Raw genomic sequence first — 24,703 nt, 5'->3', positions numbered from 1 at the left:
GCCAATAGGCCTTCCCATTGGCCGCCAACTTGTTGCACTTTTAGTTGGTTCTATCCCATTGCTGCAGCCGCTCCATCTCAGCTGCCGCTGCAGTGCATTGGTTACCTGTATCACAAATAGAACTCTTGGAATGGATGAATATCTTTATTGCTCTGTTCGTATACACAGCATGCAGACAGTTCGTCCTTTAAGCAATTTTCCACAGGCCATTGTCCATGCCGTGCTCCGCTCGCCTCAGGCTGGCTGGACCTTCCCAAAGTGAGTGGCAAAAGCGAACAATGGGTAAAGTTTATATTAAACCGCAGTTTCGCGCATTAAAACAACAAGGCACTGAAATGTTGTGAGCTCACCTCTTCAACGAAGTCCCATGCATGGCGAACTCCGTTGTGTGGCGATGTCGTGAACCCGTCAATCGTAACATGAACAGCCCTGAAATACATTTAGGCAGACAAATTAATTCTTAATAATACCGCTCACGCTATGAGGAGTGAAAATGGCAAGCAAAACTGAACCAGCTATGTTACTCACATAAACAGAGGCACTCTTCCTTCGGTGCGAGGCTTCGCGGAGTTCAGCGTAAAGATGCATCTTGAAACACACTGCTATGGGTGTGCGACCTCACCGTCGCCACTTCTCACACTCTTGCAGACCACTTTACATTTCCAATGCAATGCACAGTCAGAGAAGACTGCGTGTGCAACCGACCAACACGCCTACCTACACCGCCAGCACCACGTTGAATACCACTTATCCACTGTACGTCTATGGATTGGATTCGATTGGATTGGATCGTGGTTTTATTTCAAAACAATTTTGCTACTCGTGTCGGAAAGTTTTCTTTAGTGTTTGCTTCTTGTTTTTTTTTTGAGAACTTTATCTTGAATTGCTGATTGTAATATCAAAATTAATTGCCTCATAAATATACATTTGTAAAGGTTGAAGTTTTGAACATTTCTGAAGGTTTCAAATTAAGGGTGAGAGAGAGAATTAAATATCAGCAAATGGTTGTCGTAATTGAATACTATCCAAATACTATCCAAAATGGCTCTCCGATTGGGTCATCATGTAGGAGCAGTCAGTAGTATTAACTTTATGGTTGGAGCCAATGGGTCTAATTGGGCCAACTGGCCATCCTAATCGAGCCAATGGGCCCAATTCGGATCGCTCCAATAGGTCCAATTGGCCCCATTGGGTTTCCATTTGGACCCATTGGGATTCCATTTGGACCCATTGGGTGGCAAATTGGACCAAATGGTCGGCCAATGGTTTTTTTCGGCTGGGTAGGTCTATCAGTGTGTATTAGTCTGGTAGGTCTATCAGACTGTATTAGTCTGATAGGTCTACCAGAGTGTACTAGTTCTATCAGAACTAGTGCAAGTTCGAACAAAGCAATGAAACATGGCAACACATTTTATTATCAGGGTACACAGGCAAATTCCTCTGGCTGAATAATTTAATGTTACATCAGTTCGTAACCTGATTAAGAACGAATGAATAAATTGTAATGCGAATCCACAAAATAGCTGCAGCATGCAATCAGAAAAGCTCGTCAAACCTGTACGGTCCAGCCGTAGGCACATATCGAGCACATTAATGGCCGATTGAACACCATTTCCATTTCGATGCAACTTCAAAACGGCATTCACCCTCCCGCAAAACGCGATTCGAATGGAGTGTCTTCTTCGTGAGGCATTGCGTTGAGAATGAACAAAGGAGTCCGAAGCGGCGAGGTGACGGGTCAAAGATGGGTCGGGCAGTGGCCCGGATCACATTTGTCAATGTTCGGCGGGCGCTAGACACATCGCCAACACTTCTGGATGACGTGATGCACACGCTTTCTTCGATGTCAGCATAGCAGACAGAGCAAAGATGTCCGGAGCCGCGAGGTGACGGGTCCATGATGGATCGCGCTGCGGCCTTGTTCATACTTGCCAAAGTTAAACGGGCGTTAGACACATCTCCAACACTTCTAGATGACGCGATGCACACGCGTCTGATGTGAAATAACGCTAGAAGCCGCTTCCTTCTAACCGTCTTCTTCCCGAACGTACACACACGCCAGCCGCACTTTGATACCGTCGCCATCTTGGCTACCCAACGAAGACCATTGGCATGGCTTGGCTTGACTTCGTTGCAGTTTTTTCGGCTTAGATTTCTTGCTGCTCGTCTTGCAGCCTCGCAGGTACGGTCAGGTTAAAGTCCCATCATCTGCTTTAAACGCCGATCAAGGGCTTTTAGGTCAGGTTAGCGTCACTAAATAAAGGCGTAGCTTATTTAGTTACGCTAGGTCAGGTAAGGTGGCTTATCGCTGGCGCAGCACTCCCAGCTTCCATCAATAAGTAGCGCATTTTTTAGGAGCGAAAATGAAAAAAAAAAGTTTACCTATTTTGCATAAGAATTTGGTTGGAGATTTACGGAGATTTGTTAGTGAACAAAACGCTTCATAATAATATACCAAATAAACATTATTGCTCAAGGGCGATCATTTCAACCTTTTTTGGCTTGTGATTTTCCAGAAAAAATAAAAATTCAGGAAATCGCTTTTTTCGGGTCCATTTGTATTAGTTTTTATTAAAACCAATACGTCTCTATTAGTTCGTATTAGACTCAGGTCTATCAGATCTATTAGTATTTGTAAACTAATACAAACTAATAGGTGCATTTGTATTAGACTAATACAACTTGTATACGAAAATTATAAAACTGATACAAGTTTGTATGACTAATACATGTCTTATACACCTAATACAAAAATGTATAAGACTAATACAAGTTTCTATCAGAATTTTTGCTAGGGATATTCCAATCTGGCAGAATTTTTTGAATCCAACTCGTTTTTTTCCAAGTGCCAACACGGTTTCAGAAAAAATTATTCATGTGAAACCCAACTTGCATCTTTCACCCATGGACTACACACCATTCTTGATCGTTCATCTATCGCTGATTGCATTTTTTTAGACTTTTCGAAAGCGTTTGATAAAGTATGTCACAAGTTGTTACTTCACAAACTACAAAATCTTAATCTTGATCCCAAACTTTTTTTTTGGCTTGAATGTTTTCTTTTTAACCGCTCTCAGTTTGTTTTAGCTAACGATAACGTCTCACCCCGAACGAACGTCTCTTCTGGAGTCCCTCAAGGATCTGTCCTGGCTCCCCTGCTATTTCTTATCTACATTAACGACTTACCTTTATCCGTTAGATCTCGCATTCACTTGTTTGCCGATGATTGCGTCCTCTTTCGTGAAATATCTAATGACAATGACCAATTAACCCTTCAATCCGATCTTAACGCTATTTCTGTGTGGTGCAAAACATGGGTAATGGAACTTAACACTAGCAAATGCAAGTTTCTTCGCGTATCTAGAACTAACCATTTATTGCCCACTTACTATCTGAACGATGCTCCTTTGGAATCTGTCAGCACTTACAAATATCTCGGTATACATATTACTACCGACCTCACTTGGTCTGTGCATACTGCGTACGTAATTAACAGACAGACAGACAGACATTGAACTTTATTAGGTCCGGAAGGTCAAACCTAGCGGCCCAGAGGACCGTCTAGAGTAGACGCGGGCCGCACCTGCGCGGGTGGCGGGAGGTTTAGGACCTCCGCCCTAACGCAGGCCTTCTGGACAGCCCGGAGTTGTGTGTAGTAATCTTCGCTGGGGAGCGCCATGGTCCATTCTTCCTCTGTGATGAGTTCGGCGTCCTCTTGTAACGCCGGGCACTGCCATAGCATATGGTCTAAGTTACAGTAAGCTGCGTCGCAGAGAGGACAGTGAGGGTCAATTTCCGGGTGAAATAAGCTAAACCGGCTCCTGGTTGGGAAGGAACCGGTCTGAAGCATTCTAAAGGCTGCTGACTGTGGGTGTGTGAGAGCAGGGTGGGCCAGCGGGAGTGTTCTTCGCGTAAGTTGGTAGTGTGTGACTACCTCGTTGAACGTGAGTAATGCGTCTCGGAACTCTCTGGGGGCCTCGGGAGCTCGGCCTGTTCGATCGCCGCGGCTGACGGTTTCTCGCGCGCGATCGTGAGCGAACTCGTTGGCGTTGGGGAGGGTGTCGTGGACTCCGTGGCCCATGTGGGCCGGGAACCATGTGATGTTATGGAACGTCTCTTGTTTTCTTCCCTGTAGAATCCTGGCTGCCTCTTTGGCAATAGTTCCTTTGAGGAAAGCTCTTGCCGCCGAGCGGGAGTCCGTGTAGATTTGCTTAAACCGGGTTTCCGTCATGGCGATAGATAAGGCGATTTGTTCGGCCGTAGTGGCCTTTGGTGCATAGAAGGACGCCGAGGTGACGAGGTTTCCTTTGACATCCACCGCTGCCATGCCAAACCTGCCCGACCGGCCGTACTGGGCGACACCCGCGAACAGAGCTTTGGCCGATCCTGTATTTGCGAGCTTTAAGATGGTTCGGGCCCTGGCTCACGCTAATCGCATGCTCGGCTACGTACGTCGAAATTTCTCACAGGCTCCCTCAACATTAAAACTGACTCTTTACAAAACGCTTATCCGTTCCAAACTAGAATATGCTGCATCAGTTTGGGATCCTAACCAAGAAAATCTAACACACTCACTTGGAATGGTCCAAAATAACTCTGTTCGTTTTATACTTTCTAACTAAAACCGGACTGCTAGTATAAGCACTATGAAATCCAGCCTCGGATTACCTTCCTTATCATCTCATAGAAAAATCCTTTGACTTTGTCTTTTTCATAAGCTTTTTTATCACAGCCAGCTACGCGACGAACTCATTCTGCCTCCTCAGTACATTTCAGCTCGCATTAATCATGTCCATAAAGTCGGCTTGCCGTCCTGCAGAACTAACTCCTTTTCCCAGTCTTTCATACCGCGTACATCACAAGAATGGAACCACCTACCCGCACTGACGGCAACAATTTTGGACCACCAACTTTTTAAAACTGCTTTAGCTAATATTGTATAATCAGAAGCATTTGAAGTACATTGCATTTTCCTGGTTTTGTTTCTGTTTATTATTTATCTGCTCTTTTTTGTAATGTTTGTAACTTTTGTAACCCACTCCCCTCTCTAATGCATCTGGCCTTGAGGGTAAATAAATAAATAAATAAATAAATCCGTCGAAGAAGCGGGCCGTCGTAAGTCCGGGGGACGTAATAGCGGGGTTCCACATGTACTACCTTTTATATGGAGTAAAGTTTGATGTCGTGTGATGACCTCAACTCCAAATCTTTCAGCATTATTGTATTAGAGGACATATATTCTTACAGGCTCACATAACACATTCTTTGTTAAGAAAGTGTAAACAGCATTTCTCCTGTACATGTTCATGCCAGTTCAAGGAAGGAAACTAAGTGTACAGAACAGATCAAGGCGCTAAAAATTAGCCAGATTTTTAAACCTTTTTCGTCTGTCTGCCTGCATGGCGTGGTGCTAACATCCCGGGGATGATAGCACCAAGGTAATGCAAGGTGGCCACCTTGCTTACCTTACGGATCCCTTTGTCAGTAGTAAAAACCTAAGAATTTTATTTTCGAAACACACTCGCGCTGCATGTCTCCGCACAGACGCACATACAAGAATCTCAAACATGGGATGCATGAAACGTTTTCAAGCCTAATGAACATACAAAAAAAGTTCCGACCAAATTGAGCGTGCGTGCACTGCCTGATAACAAACCGAACTGGGTGGTAACCATGACGGACTTCGTGGTGATAACACGTGTACAGGGTCGGTGGGCGGCTTCTGATAGGCATAGGCGCGCACTTCGAATTCGTGCACGCCTTCATGTCAGAAAGAAATAGCTTGGTGCCCATGAACGCGAAGCTTGACAAGTTCATTGTTATTTTTTGTCCTGTTATGAAAATAAAAAAAAACTAACATAACAGCTAGTTAAAAAAGGGGGCACTATAGCCGTACACAGCTGGGCTTTAATTCATATCTAGAAAGTGTTGATAAGAGCAGCTTGAGCGCGACCTCGTTATCAGCTTGCCAAAAGAGGAGCATAGAGAAAGAAAAACTTTTTTGCGTCCTGGTAGAGCTGTCGCAGGCAAGATGTCCCAGCCAACACCCTCTAGATAAACCCCAGAAGCCTCTGCTGTGCACTCTGGCTGAAGTGGATCTTTCCTTTTGAACCTGTTATGTTCCGTTTTTTTATTACAGGACGTGAGAATTTTTTTTCGCTCTGAGAGGGAGAAAACTACCCTTTTGGCTAAGTCATGCGAGAGAAGCAGGCGGCTGTAGTTAGCCCCAATGCCAAAGAGATAACAACTGAGGCTCGCTACCAAAAAGCGTGTTCCTCTTGATGCTTGGCCACACGTCACCGCAGCAGTGCGGGAAAGCCGATCGCCACGAGCGGAGGATAGAAGGGGATGTTTCCGCACTTGAAAACATTGCGAACATTTCAACAAATTTTTAAATGGTGCTGTTTCATTCGAAGTAGAATCGAATTTTGCCTTATTGTTATTCGCTTCAATATCCGGAAGTTTCGAGTATGCGCAGGCCCCAACTCATTGTCAGGTGCGAGCAATTGTGGGCGCGGTTTCGAGACACCAACAGCACGTTTCTTTAAATGACAGAATGTGATGCATGCCTGGCTCAATGGTAGTCTTGAGCAGTGCTGTTCTTGTTTTTTGGTGAATTCTGCAGGCCATGATAATTTCCTCTGCCTCCTAAACAAGTTGTAAATCTTGGGTGGAAAATGATGCAGTTGCACTCCACTAACAGTAAACGACGACACAGACAGGTGATAATTTCTTCTTCGGAAGCTGTCTGATGTGCGTCCGATTTCCAGAATCAGCAGAGCCATTTCTTTTCAAAACTTCTGCTCGAGGGTGCCCACGCAAGAATTTGATAGGTAGTATTTTCAGGCATTTCATGCCTAAGGCTAGATTACCCCTAAGCAAATCTTAAAAAAACTCATTCAGTTCACATTTATTTACTTTTTTTGTCGATGTCCTGAGAGGGTACAGGTGCCATAGCGGTGATTTATTCATACACTACTGCAGCAATCAGCTCTTGTACTCACAAGGCCCTGGAAGCTACTTTGAATACGTACCATTGGTTGCCGCCGCCGCTGGACATGGGCGATGCAAGCCAAGTGTGACCATTTAGATGAATTTCTGCGCACCCTCTAGAGACAATCATTCACTTTAAGTTGTCGCTTGTATTCAATCAAGACAGTTATATGCATCATGTGGAAGGGTGTTAACTCGTTTTTAATTGTATTCATGAACCCCCGTCGGAGGAATGTAACTTAAAAATGAGTCCACGCATTTTCACTGCACCCGTGTTCTGGCCCGCCTTTTGCATGCACTAGCCCATAGCTGACATGTCCTTTCTTAACACCTGTCAACTAAAGCCAGAGAACCCCTGAGCACTTCTTAAGGGTTTTACTGTGAAGGCATGGATGTCAAAGTTGAAGCTTCAGAAGCAATGTTTCGCCCCCGCTTTCCCAGATGGCTTTATCTTCTTGCTGCTTGAGAATTTGCTTTGCAATCCATTACTCCCTCAACGCTTTCGAATTCCAACTCCTATGAACTGCACTGCTAGTTGTTCCTGCCCCCATGAATTGGAAGAGTTGACGACAATGGTACGCTTTGCTGCCCATCTGTTCGCCCGCTTGGCCAAGTTTTTCTGCTCCTTTCTTTGGAGTGTACCGGCATAGATGGCCACCTTTTGCTCGTGCCAAGTTAAAGTGTGCATTACAGAGAGAACATTATAGAACACTTCCAAGACATGCTGCAAGAGCCATTTCAATGCTGCGGTCAGCAACACGCATGTAAACCTTTTTGTTCAATAGACTACCTGTTGGTTTTGCATTGATTTTACCGATTGACCGTACCAGCTTTCATTGTCCTCGGTACATTACAGCATAAATGCCTGATCCCTAGTATCATACAAAATCATGCTTTGCCCAGTCTTACAGGAAACAATCAAATGAAAGAACAAAAAAACTGCACATATTTTTTGCAAGTTTATTTGCCACTCAATTCAAAACAATTTTACTCTCCTTCAAGCTCTTCAGCTGGAGATACCTGAAGGTTGACCACTTACTGTGTCATGCCCGTTTTTTTCTGGCAGGGCAGTGTCCTCAACAGCTACCTCACATTCTTTTGCAAGCGCATGGACAGTGGGCTACTCGCCAGTAAACTGGAAAAATTTAAGCCTCCAATCACATCCCAAGCTCTGCTAGACCTTACCCATTCAGTATTTTTTAGTTCAGCATGCTACCAGCTTATGATTAAGGCAACACGGCTGCTTCACACTTTACGAAAAACTACAAGTGCCTAGTCATGCACTCTTAATCACATCATACTGAAATATCCCAACCCCTCCTGCTAGAGGTCCCTTCCATACGATGGGTTCACTCGTGCGCCCTCGCACTGCATAGCCGGTGCTTCCGGTGGCGCCAGTAGCTAGACTTGTATCTGAAGTTCCGGCCGCAATCTTCACACCTGTACGGTGTTTCCTTTGTGTGGGTCCTCACGTGGGTGCGCAAGTCCCCCAATCGAGCAAACGCTCTTCGGCACAGCTTGCAGGCAAATGGCTTTTCCCCGCTGTGCGTCCGCTCGTGGGTGATGATGTGCGACCTGCTGGCAAGGAAAAAAAGGAGGCAAAAGAAAACACAACTTAGAAACCGCAGGTGTACACTCAAACCCACTTAGAACAACGTTAAAATTCAGACAACATATCATCAGTACAATCCAGCTCGGCAAAGTGAATTTTCAAAGCAGTTAAAGGCCAACTACACTAAAAATTTTGACCCCTTCAAAAACTTATTCCCATATAGTCTGCCAAAAAAGACTGCAATATACAAAATAAGACAGCTGACATATGCCTATGCATGGCAAAAATGGCGATTTAAAAGCATTGATTTTGAAACTGAAAATGCCAGTAGCGCAGCCGATGTATACAGGCTGAAGTACGTTGCAGCCAGCGATCAAGTGACTGGCTGGCCGGAGCAAATGTGCACACACCCGCTCCGTGCTTGCAGCAGCCCTAGGAGAAACGAACCCAGAGCTAAACTGGTTTTCCTGGCTGGCCGGAGGATGAAGCACGTGGGCGGCAGGTGCAGTGCTGTATGCGACGGGGCTATTTTAAATGTTTTCAACTGGTAAACAACACATTTCCCGGTGCTACCAGTCATGTGCCAGTTGGTTTGGTGGCATATATTGTACATTTGAAATAAATTTTGCCAAGGTAAAATTTGAGTGCAGGTGGCCTTTACTGGCATTTGGCCAGCACCCAAAAGAAACCCAAAATGTAAATTTACAATCGTGCTGCCGAAGCACAGCTGGTCTACTAGATAAGGGTCATGTGTAGGAAATGTGGTTGATGCCACTTTCATAGGAAACTGTAAAACACGAAAGTGAAATGTGCCTTCACAGGAGCATCCATATGAAGCATCCATATGTGCATCCATATGAACTTGCACATCGCTTTTTATATTTCGTCAGTATGGCACCATTAGAGGCATCAACATTAGACACTGGATTGCACGCGCCAGGAACAATGCATAAATCCGACTGAAAACACAGCCCCTTGAAAACCGTGTGAACGAAACGGAACCGAAACCGAAAGCAGTAGGTGGTGGAGGGTGCTCAATTCACACGCGTCCCGTGTACACGAAGACACTGGCAGCGAGGCGGCAACTCTGGGCGCTCATCAGTGTCATGATGAACTACTTCGCTCCACTTCTCCTAGACGGCAGCATCTCCTGCACGACATCTGAATGAAGAAAGTAGTTGGAAAGATATAAGGCGCGTTCGTAGACCTACTTCCGCTTTAATTCATAGCGCACCGAGCAGAGCGCTGTGTACCTCCAGTTGCGGCGAGAGAGTTCGTGGCTCGAATCCGGGCGCAGCCGCGTCAATGGAACTTTTTCTGGCAACGTCATTTCTGTGCCGGACGTGACGCCGGTCAGATCTTGGTGTACCCAGGCATAAAACACTTTTGTGTCAAAGAGTTCACTGCCATTACACTATGTGAAAGTAAATAGCCAGCAGAATTGTTTGTGGGTAGTAGGTTTGCCACAAGGTCCTACTCCAAACCACACTGTCACGCTAGGTAAGTAGGGGCTCAGCAGGATTGTAGCCAAACTGGCATCGTGCGCTTTCTGCCCCACAGAATTTGGGGTACCGACGGGCATTGCGCGTCATTGTTTAGCGTGAGTGGCCCGATCGTCGTTCGTGGTCTCCTTCCAGCGCTTTCGCAGCTATTGCAGCCAATTTTTAAATCATGAACCGGTTTCACTGTGCAACACACAATGTGGGAAAGGCAGCTTGCAACGACCAAGCTTACACCAATCTCTTTAAAGATGGCTTGACTATTATGCACAAATGCATTGCTGGGAAAACATTTTTCCCATTGACAATATACACTATCTTGTATCAAAATATGTCGGGGCAGAGGTAGGTGGCCAAAGTGAGGAAAATATGAGCCCGCTCTGCTGTAAAACCCAATGCTGTTGAAACAAGAGGAAGACTGTCGTCCCTTTGTTGATTAAAGATGTGACGAACCGAAGACGACGAAGGCAGGACTAGGAGGCAGGGAAGAAGAGAAGGTTGAGGAAAAGAATAAAAGGATGGTTCCCAAGTGAACAGTCTCGGATCATTACATTGGCGCAGCCGACAGGATTCCAAAGACAGACATTATGTGGATTACTCTGCATGCCACGCGGAACTCACGAGGCGGGTTTATCCATATTTATTCGAATCTAAGCCGATAGTTTTTTCGAAATACTGATATATCAAACTCCAAGGTCGGCTCGGATTGGAGAATTTTGAAACACGCACCAATTTCCAAGTGAAATTGAGGGAAGTGGCGCGCAGCTAGTGCCACCCTGAAAAGAGTAGCCATTACTAGATGAGCCAGTAGCCACTTAAGGGGCCATAGCTGGGGGCGATGCTGCCATTTTGGACTGTGCGGATAGTGGCCTGCGTGCAGTGTGGCGTTTGGTTTTGACAGCGCAATGGCACCAAGCAAGCGGTGCCATTATAGTGCCACTTTTAAAAGAAAAGTTGTTTTAGCCGCAGAGTTGTCATTCAACATTCAAGCCAGGCGGGACTTTGGCGTGGATGAAAAAAAATGTCCGTCGTTGGAGGATGCAATGGGAGAGGATATTTGCATGCGCCGCAACGAGGATGGCATTAACCGGACCACGAGAAGGCCGTCACCACGATATGGAGATGTCATTGGCTGACTTCGTTCGGACGCAGCGAGCAGCTGCCCTTCCAGTAACGACGGAAGTGCTCCAGGCAAAAGCAAGGGAGCTTTCAAGGGAACGAGGCTTATCGCGGGCACACTTCAAAGCCAGTTGGGGCTGGCTACAGAAATTCATGAAGCGCTTTGGCTTTAGCCTCTGTCGTCGAACCTCAATCGTCCAGAAGTTGCCCGGTGATTTCAAAGAGAAACTGATTGAGTTCCAGCCCCGCACCTTCATGTTCAATGAACGTGTTTTCTTTTTGAAACGCTGACCTCGCCTTTTTGTTCAGCCTACATTCGAGGGTCGGCTTAGAATTGGGGCCGGCCTAGATTCGAATAAATACGGTACTTCTCGTCATGCCAAGTCAACAATGAAGTGCCGTACGACTTGCCCGAGTGCATCATAACACCACAACTGTGTGACTGGGTTGCTATAAAGTCAGGCCAGACAAGCGGGGACCTGACTACCTAGTCTACCCTCAAGCTCAGGGTGAAGCTGTCCGAGTTCCAGGAATACTTCATGGAGCCAACCATGAGGGCACCAGGGAACACGAACATGACACCGAGCGTTAACGTTGCCACCATGGACCCAGGCCTTCTTCTGATTCTGCAAGAGCAACACCGGCAGGCAGAGAGGCAACAACAGCCCATGGAGACCCTCACCACTACGGTCCAAGCTCAACAAAGACAGCACAGAGAAATGAAGCCGGATCCGTTTGATGGAGAGAGTTCAATTCCTGAGGATTGCATCCATTCCTATGAATATGCATCTGAGAACTCCTGGCATGGAGCTATTGATCGAGTGGAAAACATGCGGATGTTTTTGACGGGACTTGCAAAGTGGTATGAGCTGCACTCAGGGTTCGTACGGGCTTCAAAAGCAAAAATTCAAGGGTTTTTAAGGACTTTCAAGGACCAGAAAACACATTTTCAAGGTCCCCATCTTATGTTTTATCTGGGATTATTTATAACTATTTCAACGAAATGCAAAAATTTTGATATTGCATAGTACCTAAGAACATTATTGCACATTTAGATAAGAGCTATGGGTTCATGAATGCTCCCTCAGCTTTATTTTTTTTTCTTCATAGTTTATATTTAGAGGTTTTTCCTTTTTCTCGGTGTTTTGCTGAGGCTGTTTGATTTCAAAACTTAGTTAATGTTGCCTGCATCTCCTGCTTTGTCAGCAAGAGTATCAGCTGAAATTAGCTCAGCAAGTGTTGCTGCAAGGCAGGATGAACTGTGTACACGTCCACCATTTGCACGTAAAAGCAAACGCAGATGGAGCGTATGAGGCACAGCAAACATGCGATGAAAGGCCTACCACAGAATAGATGGAACATGCAAGATAGAGAACAGAGCCGGCTTTCACGGGATTGTATCGTGACATGAATTCTATTGAGGAGTGCTGCTCCCAATGTTGCTTCGTAATAATGAGAATCCACAACTCGTAATTTCACGCAATACACTGAAACTTGATTGTTACAATGTTTCTGAACATTTTTAAAACCTAAAATTCACGACAAACACTTTACATTTTTGTGAAAAGATAGGGCCATTGGTTATCTCCAGAAAAATCAAGGGTTTTTAAGGACCCCTTGAAAATTCCAGAACTTTCCAGGCCTTGAAATTTACACTTCTAAATTCAAGGGTTTTCAAGGACCTGTGCGAACCTTGTGCACTTCTCCACACACGTGTCCGACAGCTGGGACAACTGGAAGGCAAGCTTTCTCGCAGCGTTCCAAGAAAACCCTGTGGAAAGGTGGGACCGTGCCATTTTCTGTAAATACCGATCGGGCAAACCCTTGGATAATTTTTACGAGAAAAGGCGCCTAATGCAAAGGCTGATTCTAATCTCCCAGAGTCTTTATCTGTGCCACTGATTATTCACGGGTTGCCTAAGGATCTTCAGAAGCTGGTGCAGCTTAAGTCCCCAAAGACAATCGAGGAACTTTTGGAGTGTTTTCAAGGCTTGTGCATAGATGCTGCTCCGAGAATTCAGGGTATGCGATGTTTCAATTTCGAAACCGGGCAAGGGTCACAGAGGTCTGGAACTTCCGAAGTGTCATCGGGTGCACAGCGAAATTCGTACCAAGGACATGGTGTCATCAACCTTGCGTCCCCCTGCAGTGACAATATAACCTCGAATGAGTCTCGTCAAGTCGAAGTGCATAGTGGCACTGAAGCAACCCAGAAAAAAAACTATTAAATGAGGGTGATCAGTCCCACCCGACGACAAAAACTGAGACTGTTTAATTCACAACATTAAATCTTCTCATAATTTTGGGAGTTAACGGCACTGACGTCACAGTACTAGTTGTAAACAATTTATAAACAAGTCACTCCTGCCTGAAAAAGATATTCTTAAAGGGAGACCAGTACAAATACAGGGCTTCGATCGAAGGAGACAACTTTATGATGAGTGGATAAAAGCCAAGGTGACGTACCAAGGTCAAAGCACAGAGATCGACACCTTCGTTGTTAATGGGTGCGAATACCAATTTCTACTCTCAAGACCTGATATGAAAAGACTTTTGCTTCCCCCATTACATTAGCGTTAAAAGAAGATGGCTCATTGCGTTTTTGCACAGATTACAGGATTATAAACCGACAAACTAACGTTTTCCCATTTCCGATGCCACGAATAGACAACATCATTGATGAGACGGGAGGTTGCCGAGTCTTCTCACGCATAGACTTGTGCAAGGGATTTTGGGAGATTGCTCTCGAGGAGGTGTACAAACAATACACGGCTTATGTCACACCCTTCGACGTGTACGAATAGAACCGACTACCTTCAGGGTGGAAGAACAGCCAAGCCTGGTTTCAGATGATGAATGGTGTGTTGAAACCATTTTTAGGTCTACAGTCGAACCCCGCTACAACGAACGCCGCTTCAACGAAATTTCCGCGTCAACGAAATATTTCCAATTCCCCGTCAGCTAGCCATAGAAGTCAATGCAACAAAGTCCTCGCCACAACGAACCATTTGTCAGGCTTGCTTTCGCTTCAACGAAATTTTCGATGATTTGGGCTGGGTTTGAACAATTATTTTACAATAAAATAAGCATAGCGCCAGCTATCTGTAACTTTTTATACATTCAGGACGCTTAGTTTCACCGAAAACATGCGCGTTGCGACCACACCGCCACCCAAAACAAAACAAAAAATAACTCAGGCGCACGCCATTGCTTGATGGTGATAACGATGTGGCTGGCCGTCTTTACACGAGGCGCAGGCCCGCTTCGCCAAGGCGGAGCCCCAGAGCTACAGCCAATCCGTATCCAGTTGAAATTGCATGAATGCGCTCCGCTGCTGGCGCGGTGCCGTCATGTATGCGTTGTGAGCAGCTGTCCTTGCCGTTTTCCTTCAACCATTCTTCATAGCCAAGAGCAAAAGTCATGTTTGCGTGTTTGGTCTTGAAGCCTAGTCATCCTATCTTAGTCGCGAGCGCGCGGTCATGTTAAATGCAAGTGCGCGCGTCTTGCCTGCCAAGGTCAGTAGCTGCCGTGCCCTGTCGGAGGGTAAGATAACGGCACTGCTCCCCTGCTCCTGCCACAAGCGAGAGGGGGGCTTCCGACGGCCTAGCAGCTATCTGCAAGTAATCAGCTCGGTGGACACGCCTTGTTGTACAGCGATACGTTTTGCGCCTGCATATCTTCACCCCCCTCCGTAACGCGTTCTTTGGGTGCAGTGAAAAAACAGATAACCATTGGTATGTTTGTTATCCGAATAAACATGAGTTATGGCGCGTCACTCCTTTTTCTAAACATTGCATTATGCTGCCAATGTTGCGGAAACGTACGGGGCTATTTTTCTGGCCTTTCCGTGGTGTGTTGGGGCAGATTTCGCCTCAACGAATTTTCGCTTCAACGAAATTTTTCGCACGTCCCGTCAATTTCGTTGTAGCGGGATTCGACTGTATTTTGCAATGTTTACGTTAATGACATTATAGTGTACTCCAAAGATGATAGCTCACATGCAGAACATTTGACCGCTGTCTTGACCGCCCTGAGCGCAGGCAAGCTGAAAGTCAATTTTAAAAACAGTGAGTTCTTTAAGCCAAAACTCACGTTTCTCGGGAGTCCGTAAAAAGGAGTCCGTAGAACGGGTACGGAATATGAAACGACCTGAAAACATACATGCACTGCGAGTTTTTCTCAGTCTGGCAGAACACTTCCGGAGCTTTATTCCGGGTTTCACTGCTCATTCCAAGCCACTAACAAGCCTGGTTCAAAAGAGTACGGCTTTTCAGTGGACAGAATCGTGCGAAAAAGCGTACCACGACTTAGTGTCAGCCATGTCATCTGACCCTGTGCTCACGTTGCCAGACTTCTCACTTACTTTTGAGCTCACCACAGACGCTTCTCACTATGGTGCAGGTGCCGTTCTATACCAACGAGGACATTCGGCTACACGTGGTTGGGTACTACTCGTATACGTTCAACAAGTCTGAAGAGAACTACTGTACAACAGAGAAAGAGGCTCTGGCTGTTGTGCTAGCGGTGAGGTACTTTCGATCGTACCTCGAGGGCAAAAAGTTCAAGCTTTTTACTGACCACCAGGCCCTTACATATCTCCTGCATGACAGTCAACCTAAAGGACGAGTATCTCGTTGGATAAGCGAATTGCAGCACTTCGATTTCGACGTATTGCACCGATCCGGGCAGCTGCTTTCAGATGCTGATGCCCTTTCCCGTCTTCCTATTGACGTAAGCTGCAAGACTGGTGAAGAAGTAAATGCACTGATTGCTCTGAGGTTGTGGGAAGGAACATAAGAAATACAGTGTGTAGATGGGCGGTTTCCCGTTCCACCTACACTGGTCAGGAAAGTTCTGGAACTCTACCACGACAGTCCAGGGTCAGGTAGTCCCGACGGCTTCTGGCAAACCTATTACAAGATCAGGAAGAAAGAAGAGGTTCACGCGGCCACACATGAAAAGAGATATAAGCACATACGTCCGCTCTTATCGCTCATGCCAAATCAACAAGGCCAAATACAAACAGAAAATGGATGCTATGACCTTGTCGACCCATTTAGAAATACCATTTGAGACGGTACATGTTGATTTCGCGGAGATCAGAAAGAAGGGGGAAGGGGTAAGAAGAACAGAGTCTTTCTTATTGTGTATCAATGAATGCTCCAGGATAGTGGCTGCAAAGCCAGGAAAGGAGGACGCAAATACTGTAATAGCACTTTTGAACAGAGAGATGTGTAATGGTGTAACATACGTTGTGTCTGACAATGGACCTGCTTTCAAGAGCCGAGCAATGACACGCTGGGTGGAAAGCAGAGGCATCGCGCTAAAGTTTGCTGCCCATATAACCCGGCGGCTAATGGTCTTGCAGAACGGGCTACAAGAGATATTAAACAGTACATCTACTTCTACCATAACTTTCCTGGGAGTTGGAAGTGCTGTCTGGAGGCGGCGGTCACGCATCATAACCGGTCGCATGCAAGTGCACTGGGGTGCAGCCCTCAGTATGCAGCCTTTGGTAAGCCATACTGCCTGCTGACGAGATCCTTGGTCTGACGACAAGGCTTAAACTTCAAAAAACGAAAAGGATAGTTGAGGGTGAAATGAAGTATAGGGAGATGATGAAACGCTTCTTCGACAGGCGTCACTGCTCGAGTATTCCATGCTATTTCTCCAGGCAATCGGTCTTGGTGCGAAAAGGATGTGCCAACTTAAAGACCAGGCCTATCGGGCCCTTCGAAGTCATAAAGACAGTACCTACCAATGGCGTTTTGAAAACCGTGTGGTACATGACGAGCAACGGGACTGTGGAAATTGCGGTCATCAGCAACGTGGTTCCCTACACACAGAGGAAGGATGAAAACAGGGCCCCGGAAAGTGTGGAGAGCCGAAGACGATGAAGGCAGGACTAGGGGGCAGGGGAAGACGAGAAGAGAACAAACTAAAGGGATGGTTCCCAAGTGAACAGCCTCGGATCATTACAAAAGAAGTCAACTGCCATGTTGGCTGACTGCCTAAGACAGGCTGCTGAATCCAAGGACGTAGGTTCAATCCCGGCCATGGTGGCTGCTTTTTTGATGAAGGCAAAATGCACGTTAAAATCCACAAAGACGTTGGCGCACTTTAATGATCAACAGGTAGTCAAAAATCAGCCAGGAACTCTGCACTACGATGTGCCTCATAACCAAAGTGTAGCTTCGGCAAATTAAACCCACAATCAAGCAATCAATACAATAACAAGAGTCAAAAGTACACTGCTAATCCAACCATAATGCAGAACTGCAAGGGCAATATCTTGAAAGCATTGAGAAGATGCTCGCAGGTTAGTTTAGATAGATGCAGGAGATTAGTGGGGCCATTACATGAGGGCTAGCGTGGCTGTAGTGAAGCAGCAGTGCATTATTTTCGGCTCGAGCAGGAAGTGTTGCACCATGGCTGCCATTTGCGTGCGAAGATAAAGGCGAAGCCAAAGCGTGGTGGGCGTGTGACGTGTACAGCTCCGAGTGACATGAACGTGCGGGCGTGGCTTTCCAGCGCTTAGCTGCTGCCCAAAGCCCATTGCTGTCATCTGGAGAGCAGAGGTTCTGAGCACTGTAGCTCTGCACGCAATTAAAATTACGGAAATCAAATGATGGTTATCGGTTTGCTTGATAGCCCTCTACAAATTCCTAGGTATGATCAAACACCTAACTTGATTAAGGGGGCAGTTGGGTCTTTGGGGCCAAAAAACAGTAAAAAAAAGCGTTTTCTCAAAAATGGCATTTTTGGCCTCCATGGCCATTTTTCTACCAGTCTGTAAATTTCCTCATCAAAAGGCACCATATTTTGTTGTTATTAAATTATAGTAGCATTTTAAAGTGCACTCTACAGCTCAGCTCAGCGCAGAATTCGATGGTGAAACGGCACTTTTCTTGCAATGCAAAGCTAGCATTTCATCCTCAGATATCTTGGCACCCAGAGCAGGTACAACTTTAATTCTTTTTGCTTCTAAAACCGAAATGTGTGGAGAATACAATGTTGGAAACAAATTTTTCAAATGGAGGATTTCGAAAATTATTATTGTGTTCAATTGGCACCACCTGCGAGCCATTTCTGGCAGAGCGCGGGAGAAGCGAAGTTCCCTATGTTGTAAAACGACCAAAAATAGCTGAATCAAAAAACTTCTTCCTATGTTGTATTCTTTAGTCATTTGTCTGCCTAGCCACGTGGTAATTGCCATTATGTATGGAGTGGTTATTTTGTAACTGTGACCCAAAATAATGGCAATTAATCCTTAATTAACTCAAAATATAATCAACTTACAAAAAATCTAATGACAGATTTGAAATCAGCACAAAAAACTCTATAATGCGGCGCAGTTTTATTAAAAAATTGGCTGGTAAATAAAAAAAACAGCTCTAAGACCAGTCTGCCCCCTTAATTAAAAAGGTAATGAACAAATTATAGGGACCGGGCAGCTGGACGGGTGGCGCCACCACTCGGTGCTCCCCTCGTCAGTGGAATGAGCTGGTGCATTGGACTACACAGTCTCCTGTTGTTTTTGTCGTGTTTGCTTTGGTGCTTTGAATGTTTTGGTGGTGTTGTGGGCGGACATGTGAGATGAAACGAAGCCTAAACAGATGTGTTGGGTTCTTAGATGCAGTAACGGCTACGCAAACTTGTCGGACGCTTCTAAAGTTGGGTATCAGCTACAATGGCATGAGCGCTTTTTGCAGCGATCTACGCTTGGCTCCAGCCGTTCTGAGTACGAATAAAACTACTATTATTAGTATTCGTTTCTTCTTAAATGCACTAACGGCTACATAAACTTTTTTGACGATTCTAAGTTTGGGAACGGGCTAAACTGACATGAGTGCTTTTGGCAGCGCTCTGCGCATGGCTCCGTGTGATCTGAGTAGGAATCAAACTATTACGATTAGTATTCATTTGTACCACTTTAAAGTATCTTCACTGGTTTCAATGACTACAACGCTGGGATACCTCGATACGTGGTTTCAACGCTGGGATACCTCGATACGTGTGCTTTGAAGAAAAACGCACTTGGGTACGAGATGGATTACCATGTAGCCGTAGAAATGTTGCGGTAGTTTACACTTTCTTTTGGTAACCGTGAGCTTTGTGCTTTCATTTTTGTTGAGAGACACTGTGACAGCATGGGAGCCTGAATTCAGAAGTGGAACTCCCACGTTTGCGATGGTCATTTTATCAGCAAAAGTTATTCACCCACCCAACTGCCCAAGCTACAAACCATGCCTCCTCGCCTTCCCGTTTTACCACCTGCGTGAAATAAATGCTGGCACTGATAGTTAAAAATGTGGCAGTGTTAACGTCAGCCAGTGTTTTTAAATGCTTAAGTAATATTTACAGAGTACCTAAAAAATCGTGTAATGCCTTGTGAAGATGCCAAAAACGCACGATTAGTTGCCTAAAATATGGGTGCATCACCCCGAGTCCTCCAGCACAAACACATTTCCGACACGCAGGAAAAAGTTTAGCTTTGGAGAGAGGTGCACGGAAGTTAAAAATTAAACAGCAAAATAATCTAGCCCTCCGTCTAATGATTACCATGGTTGAACGCAAAGCTTTCTTCGCGCAAAATCGAATCGAATTGGTCAAAGACGCTGCGATCAAAAGACCAAACTGCGTGCTGGTGAAATTCGAAAGCTCAAGTAGTCAAAGTTTAAATCCAGAAGGCAACCAATGAAAGCCGTACGAGAAAGTTTTGCGAGAACCCATCATCGTCGTTAGACGGACAAGTGCATGATTTTTCAACGGTACGTGGCAGATTGTAAAACGACCGCAGCCTTCAGTTGTGAAACTGAGTACAGGTTTTTGGCACCCTCCTGTCTATCGCCCTTCAGCCATGCAGGAATTGGTTTTTTGAAAAACCATTAACCAATACTAGCCAGCAACCATTGCAATTCTTGTAAAGCAATGCTTCTCCACGACAAGCAATAACGTTCTATCATGTGGTATTTATTCTGTAAACAATTCCCGATGACTGTAGTATATAAAAGCATTTCTGTGAAATTAAACACGTTTTAGCCGTAGTTAATGAAGTTACGGAAGCGTCATCCATCACAATTTCTGGTTTGAGGTAAATCTTAGAAGGCACCCCCCAACTTTGTCTTTCGCTTGTGCACGACGCTGTTTCGTCATCAACTGCCAAAGGCCAGCGCCGCAGCATTCCTGAATCGGTTGCACACACCAGCTTTGTGGGAGCATTTAGCTGCAATATACTCCTTGATACGCGAAACTGCATGCAGGCATGAAAAAATTATTGCATGAAGGAAATGACTTTCCCTTCCAGCTTGACTTCCAGCTTGGCGCATTGAGCGTCATCTGCTATTTGTAAATACTGAGTATGGGCGTAAATCACACACATGGCATGCCTCGTAAAGGTCACATCCACGCTCAAGATTTACCGACCTGAAAAAAGCCCCTGTAGTTATCTACGCTTTGCAAACTGCAGCGCAGAAAAACGACAGAAAGCCATGCACTAACGCTACGCTGACCGCCACCGGCATTCCACTGACGAACGGTTCGCCACGGGCGGCGCTGTTCGCTGAAGCGACGGTGGTGCCATACAACGGCCGCCCGGTCCCTATAGTTAGTTTTTTCAGTAAATAGCACTTGGAACCCGTTTTATTTCGTCTGTCACAGCCCCTGACCACTTCGCGCAAGAAAAACAATTTCACATCTGAAAGCCTATTTTTAAAAATTACTTAGTCTCTCCTGTAACGAACACTCTGTAGAAGGTGCAGTGTGGCTTTTTTGCAACTCAAAACACACGTTATGTACATAAAGTCCTTGTGACGGCCAATGTTTGCCTTAAAACCAGTGTGTCGAACCGAAAGAATACTGGTTTAATTACGGTTCGTGTGGATTCATTTCATTCTGGTTCAGTTCCGGTTTGGCTAAATCATGCACCGAACCAGTTCGCAAACCGGTTGAGAAGCTCAAGCTGGTTCACAAACCGGTTCGATGAGATGAATCATCAGCTAAGTGAAAAAAAAGTTAGTAATTTAAAACAAATAAAAGCAAAATACAAGCAAGAAATTGAAAATGCTGTGGTGCGATTTCGAAGCAAACTTTAAACAATTGGCCGAGATATTAAAAACAGATGAAGCAGTGACAATTCACCAGACACTTTTCCACCCACACCTTATGTTGTTCTAGGGATACATCAAACAACCACCAAGACATATGACGGTAGGATGCATTTTCTACCCTTTCCTTTTTTGTTGAAATATCGAAATCCTCACTATGACATCGCAATCACACCAACCGTCAAGCCCTAAAGTTAGGTCTGCATACTGGCGCATTTAAATACCAGCATTTAGTACTAGCGAGGCATCATAAGAAATTCTACACAGTAACAGCCACCACGTATATGCTACTAATGAATTCGATTATTTTGTCACCCATAATAATTTGGTAGCTGTCACCTCCTCGAGGGTGTCAGACACAATTTTCTTAAAAGTAACCTTTAGTGAATGCACAGTCACTACATTATTGCTCTGATCACTGGAATACATTTTGCGATAGCTATTACAGAAATGTGCGTCACAATGAATATGCCACCATTCCTCCTAACCCCCAGCAATCGTTCTGTCTGCTACATTGCGGAATCTTATACAGTCAAACCTCGATCTAACGAAGTCGGTAAAATTTCTAATTTACTTCGTTGCATTAAAATTCGCGATTAAAATGAAGCGTTAACTGCACGTAGCGGTTCTTGCAAACGAAAACGAGGTGCCCATACATGCTTGGCACACTGTTTTTGTTTCTGTCTACGCTTAATCGCCTAAACGGGCATCAGCGTGAGCCGCATGGGGAGTTGTCTGCGCACAAAATCATCCACAGGTGCACTGCCGCTTCCACAGAGACTGCTCGCACGATGCGGGTAGCCCCAGCGACCTCTTCTGATCGCTCGCTGAAGCGTAACTGAGGGGCAAACGAAGTTCTTCGTGCGGGAAAAAAAAGCTGATAATGCACGCGAAAACTGCACTGTAAAACATATTGTTTGAAAACAGCGCGGAAGACGGGACTGAGCAAGTAATAGACGACACAAGTGCTGCTTGTGTCATTACTGACGACATTACTTGCTTAGTCCCGTCTTCCGCACTGTTTTCAAATGATATGATGTACCAACACGTCCTTCAGTGAGCCCTTTTGCAGTGTAAAACATCATGCCCCCCCCCCTCCCCCTGCTTAGGAAAGCGCCCATCAAATATCCTCCGTATTGGTAAGCATAATCGTTCGTCTCTGGCAGGGCCAGCCATCATCCCGAGCGCTTTGAAGCTACCGCCACCCCATTGGCAATAGTCGTACGGCTCCTCCCACTGCCGCGTGCGGCGCGAGTCCCTTTCTGGCCGAGGCAGAAGCCACCGCCCCACCCCAATCGTGGATGCAGACGTGAAAAAGACGCACGTGCAAGGCTCATAAAGATCCACAAATGTTTTGCCGCGCACTTGCTGGTACGATGGAACGCTACAAGCATGGGCAAACTCGAATGAAGGGCAAGGCGGTAGCGGCGCCGCCACCATGCCTTGCCCTTTGCGCCATCGGCTGAATTGTCGTTCGCGTTTTATCGAGACCCCGTTTAGGCGCTTGCATCTCCCAAATTCTACTTCTACAACCCAAATTTCATGTCTAGTAGTCCCTGAAAATTCGTTACATTGAAATTTCCGCAAACAGGGCTCGTTACACAGAGGATGAAAACACATGTTGGGCACACAATAGAGTTAAAGAGACAGACAACCGATTTTTGTCGAGTATATATTCTCTATCCCAAATGAAAGGGCATCACTTAAAAAACCTTGACGAGAAACGGTTTGGCTGATAACGCCCTATAACATTTTAAATCAAAATTTTTAGATCTGCGAGGCGTATGTGTCCCTCCCAAAAATGATGCTGGCAACTATGACATAGAGTAGCTCGGCAACATACTGTACGCGAAATGAAAAATTATATTTAAAAACTTGTCCCCAGCTAAAAAAGTTTGAATCGCAGGCTTTCTTGTTCCGTTAAGTGTTTTTTATGCAATGGTCTATTGTGCACGAATGCGCCATCTGTTAGGATAGACGATAGGTAGAATCTGGCTTCACGTTGTGGAGGTGGGAAGTTAGATTCTCCCCGGGCGCGACATTTTTTTTAAGCTGCCGTTGGTATATTTGGAAACTGAAATCAAATGTTTTGGCGGAACGCCCCTGACTCAGGCAGAATCGTCAAAGCTCCTTCACTGGGTCTGTTTACTGAATGCTGCCGTTGATTCTGGGCATGGTGGCTGTTAGCCACACTGAGAGCAACCCAGCTGCGGCGGGTGGCGTGTCTTTAGAATTTTCAAAATGTTTAGAAATACATATACAATTTAACCTTGTACAAATACTTGTGTTAAAAGGTTTTCAATATGTAAATAAACGTTTCAGCAGTTACAGTAGCTGCTAGGTTTGCAGGTCACGTGACAGGGACACATATTGTAGTGCCATGTTTCGACACTACGAACCGCCACCCTTCCGATTTCAGGAAGTTTGCTGCCAAATTAAAATTATTTCCGCCAATTTGTTTAGAAATTGCTTGCGGTTACCGGGCCATATAAAACTATAAAACGCTGGCTTTCATATGAGCTAAAGAACATATACGCGACAAAAATCGGTTGTCTGTCCCTTCAAAAAAAATTCCCCGGTTCTTTACATCGGAGGTTTCGTTACACTGAAGTTCGTTACATCGAGGTTTGACTGTAACGGATTATGCCATTACAAAGTGAAAGGCTAATTTGACCAGCAAAGCATGATGTGGAACTTCTTTGGGGAAGTGCTCTTTAATTCATCGACAGCAGTACACCCCCTCCGGAACGAGTAGCAGTAGCAGTAGAGTAGTGAGTTGGGCACTCAGTGAAAGTGTAGCCCCCAAAACATGTGAGAGCTTAAAACTGCAGAACAAGCAGAAAGGACGGGCGCTGGGCGAATTGGACAGTGTGGGACCGGTGTGCTTTTCATGCATGTGTTATCTGCTTTAGGGTCACTTTCATTTTAAGACGAAATACGCAGGATCTAGCATACTGGAAAACTGATGATTATACCAGCAACCACAGCACTCTCTTCCGTTCCATTGATGACACGGTTTGTACTGAAAGGTTGGACAAGGAAAGGTTGTGTATACCGGAGAATCCATATTTTGGTGTTTTGCTGATTCGATTTTGCTTTTTAGCACATACTATTTTAAAAACATGTTAGGTGCCTTTTCTTTGTGTTGTTTTTCCATGGAAACACACTTTTTTAAAAATACTGCCATGTTCGATGCCCCGATGCTACACCTCTGCCCCGAGGTGCAGCTTATGTTGCAGGGTGGTAGACTAATTTAAACCTCTTGGGGGTGCATCGAAATCCCCACACATGGACGTTCTTGTGTTCCGCCTATCTGCCTACACAAAAAAATAATCGCCGGCCACAGCAATTGAACCCGCATTCTTGTGGTCATCAGGAAATGGCTTAGCCTCTGAGCAACTTGTGTGGGTCACAATTGTCAAGTATTTACACTT

The 24,703-nt window shown here is 45.4% G+C and overlaps 1 protein-coding gene across 7 annotated transcripts in view; it reads right to left on the bottom strand.

The window, feature by feature from the left end:
- Nucleotides 1-7,256: 7,256 nt before the first annotated feature.
- The window catches only part of LOC144158261 (zinc finger and BTB domain-containing protein 8A-like), a 31,482-nt gene continuing 14,035 nt past the window's right edge, over nt 7,257-24,703 (bottom strand). For 3 of the 7 annotated variants that reach the window (XR_013319996.1, XR_013319999.1, XM_077689021.1), the window contains exon 3: nt 7,262-8,568. Coding sequence is in view for 3 of the 7 variants with exons in the window: in XM_077689021.1 (XP_077545147.1) it covers nt 8,343-8,568 (226 nt within the window). In the remaining 4 variants the exon portion in view is untranslated. Of the gene's footprint in view, nt 8,572-24,703 lie in introns of all 7 variants that reach the window. The other 4 variants (XM_077689022.1, XM_077689020.1, XR_013319998.1 and 1 more) reach the window with 4 other exon arrangements.

The sequence above is a fragment of the Haemaphysalis longicornis genome, unplaced genomic scaffold (assembly GCF_048455015.1).
Source record: "Haemaphysalis longicornis isolate Haplotype H1 unplaced genomic scaffold, Haemaphysalis longicornis Haplotype H1 scaffold_10, whole genome shotgun sequence".
In the NCBI taxonomy this organism is placed as follows: domain Eukaryota; kingdom Metazoa; phylum Arthropoda; class Arachnida; order Ixodida; family Ixodidae; genus Haemaphysalis; species Haemaphysalis longicornis.
The sequence above is the reverse complement of the archived record's forward strand: the minus strand, read 5'-3'. Positions and strand labels throughout refer to the sequence as shown.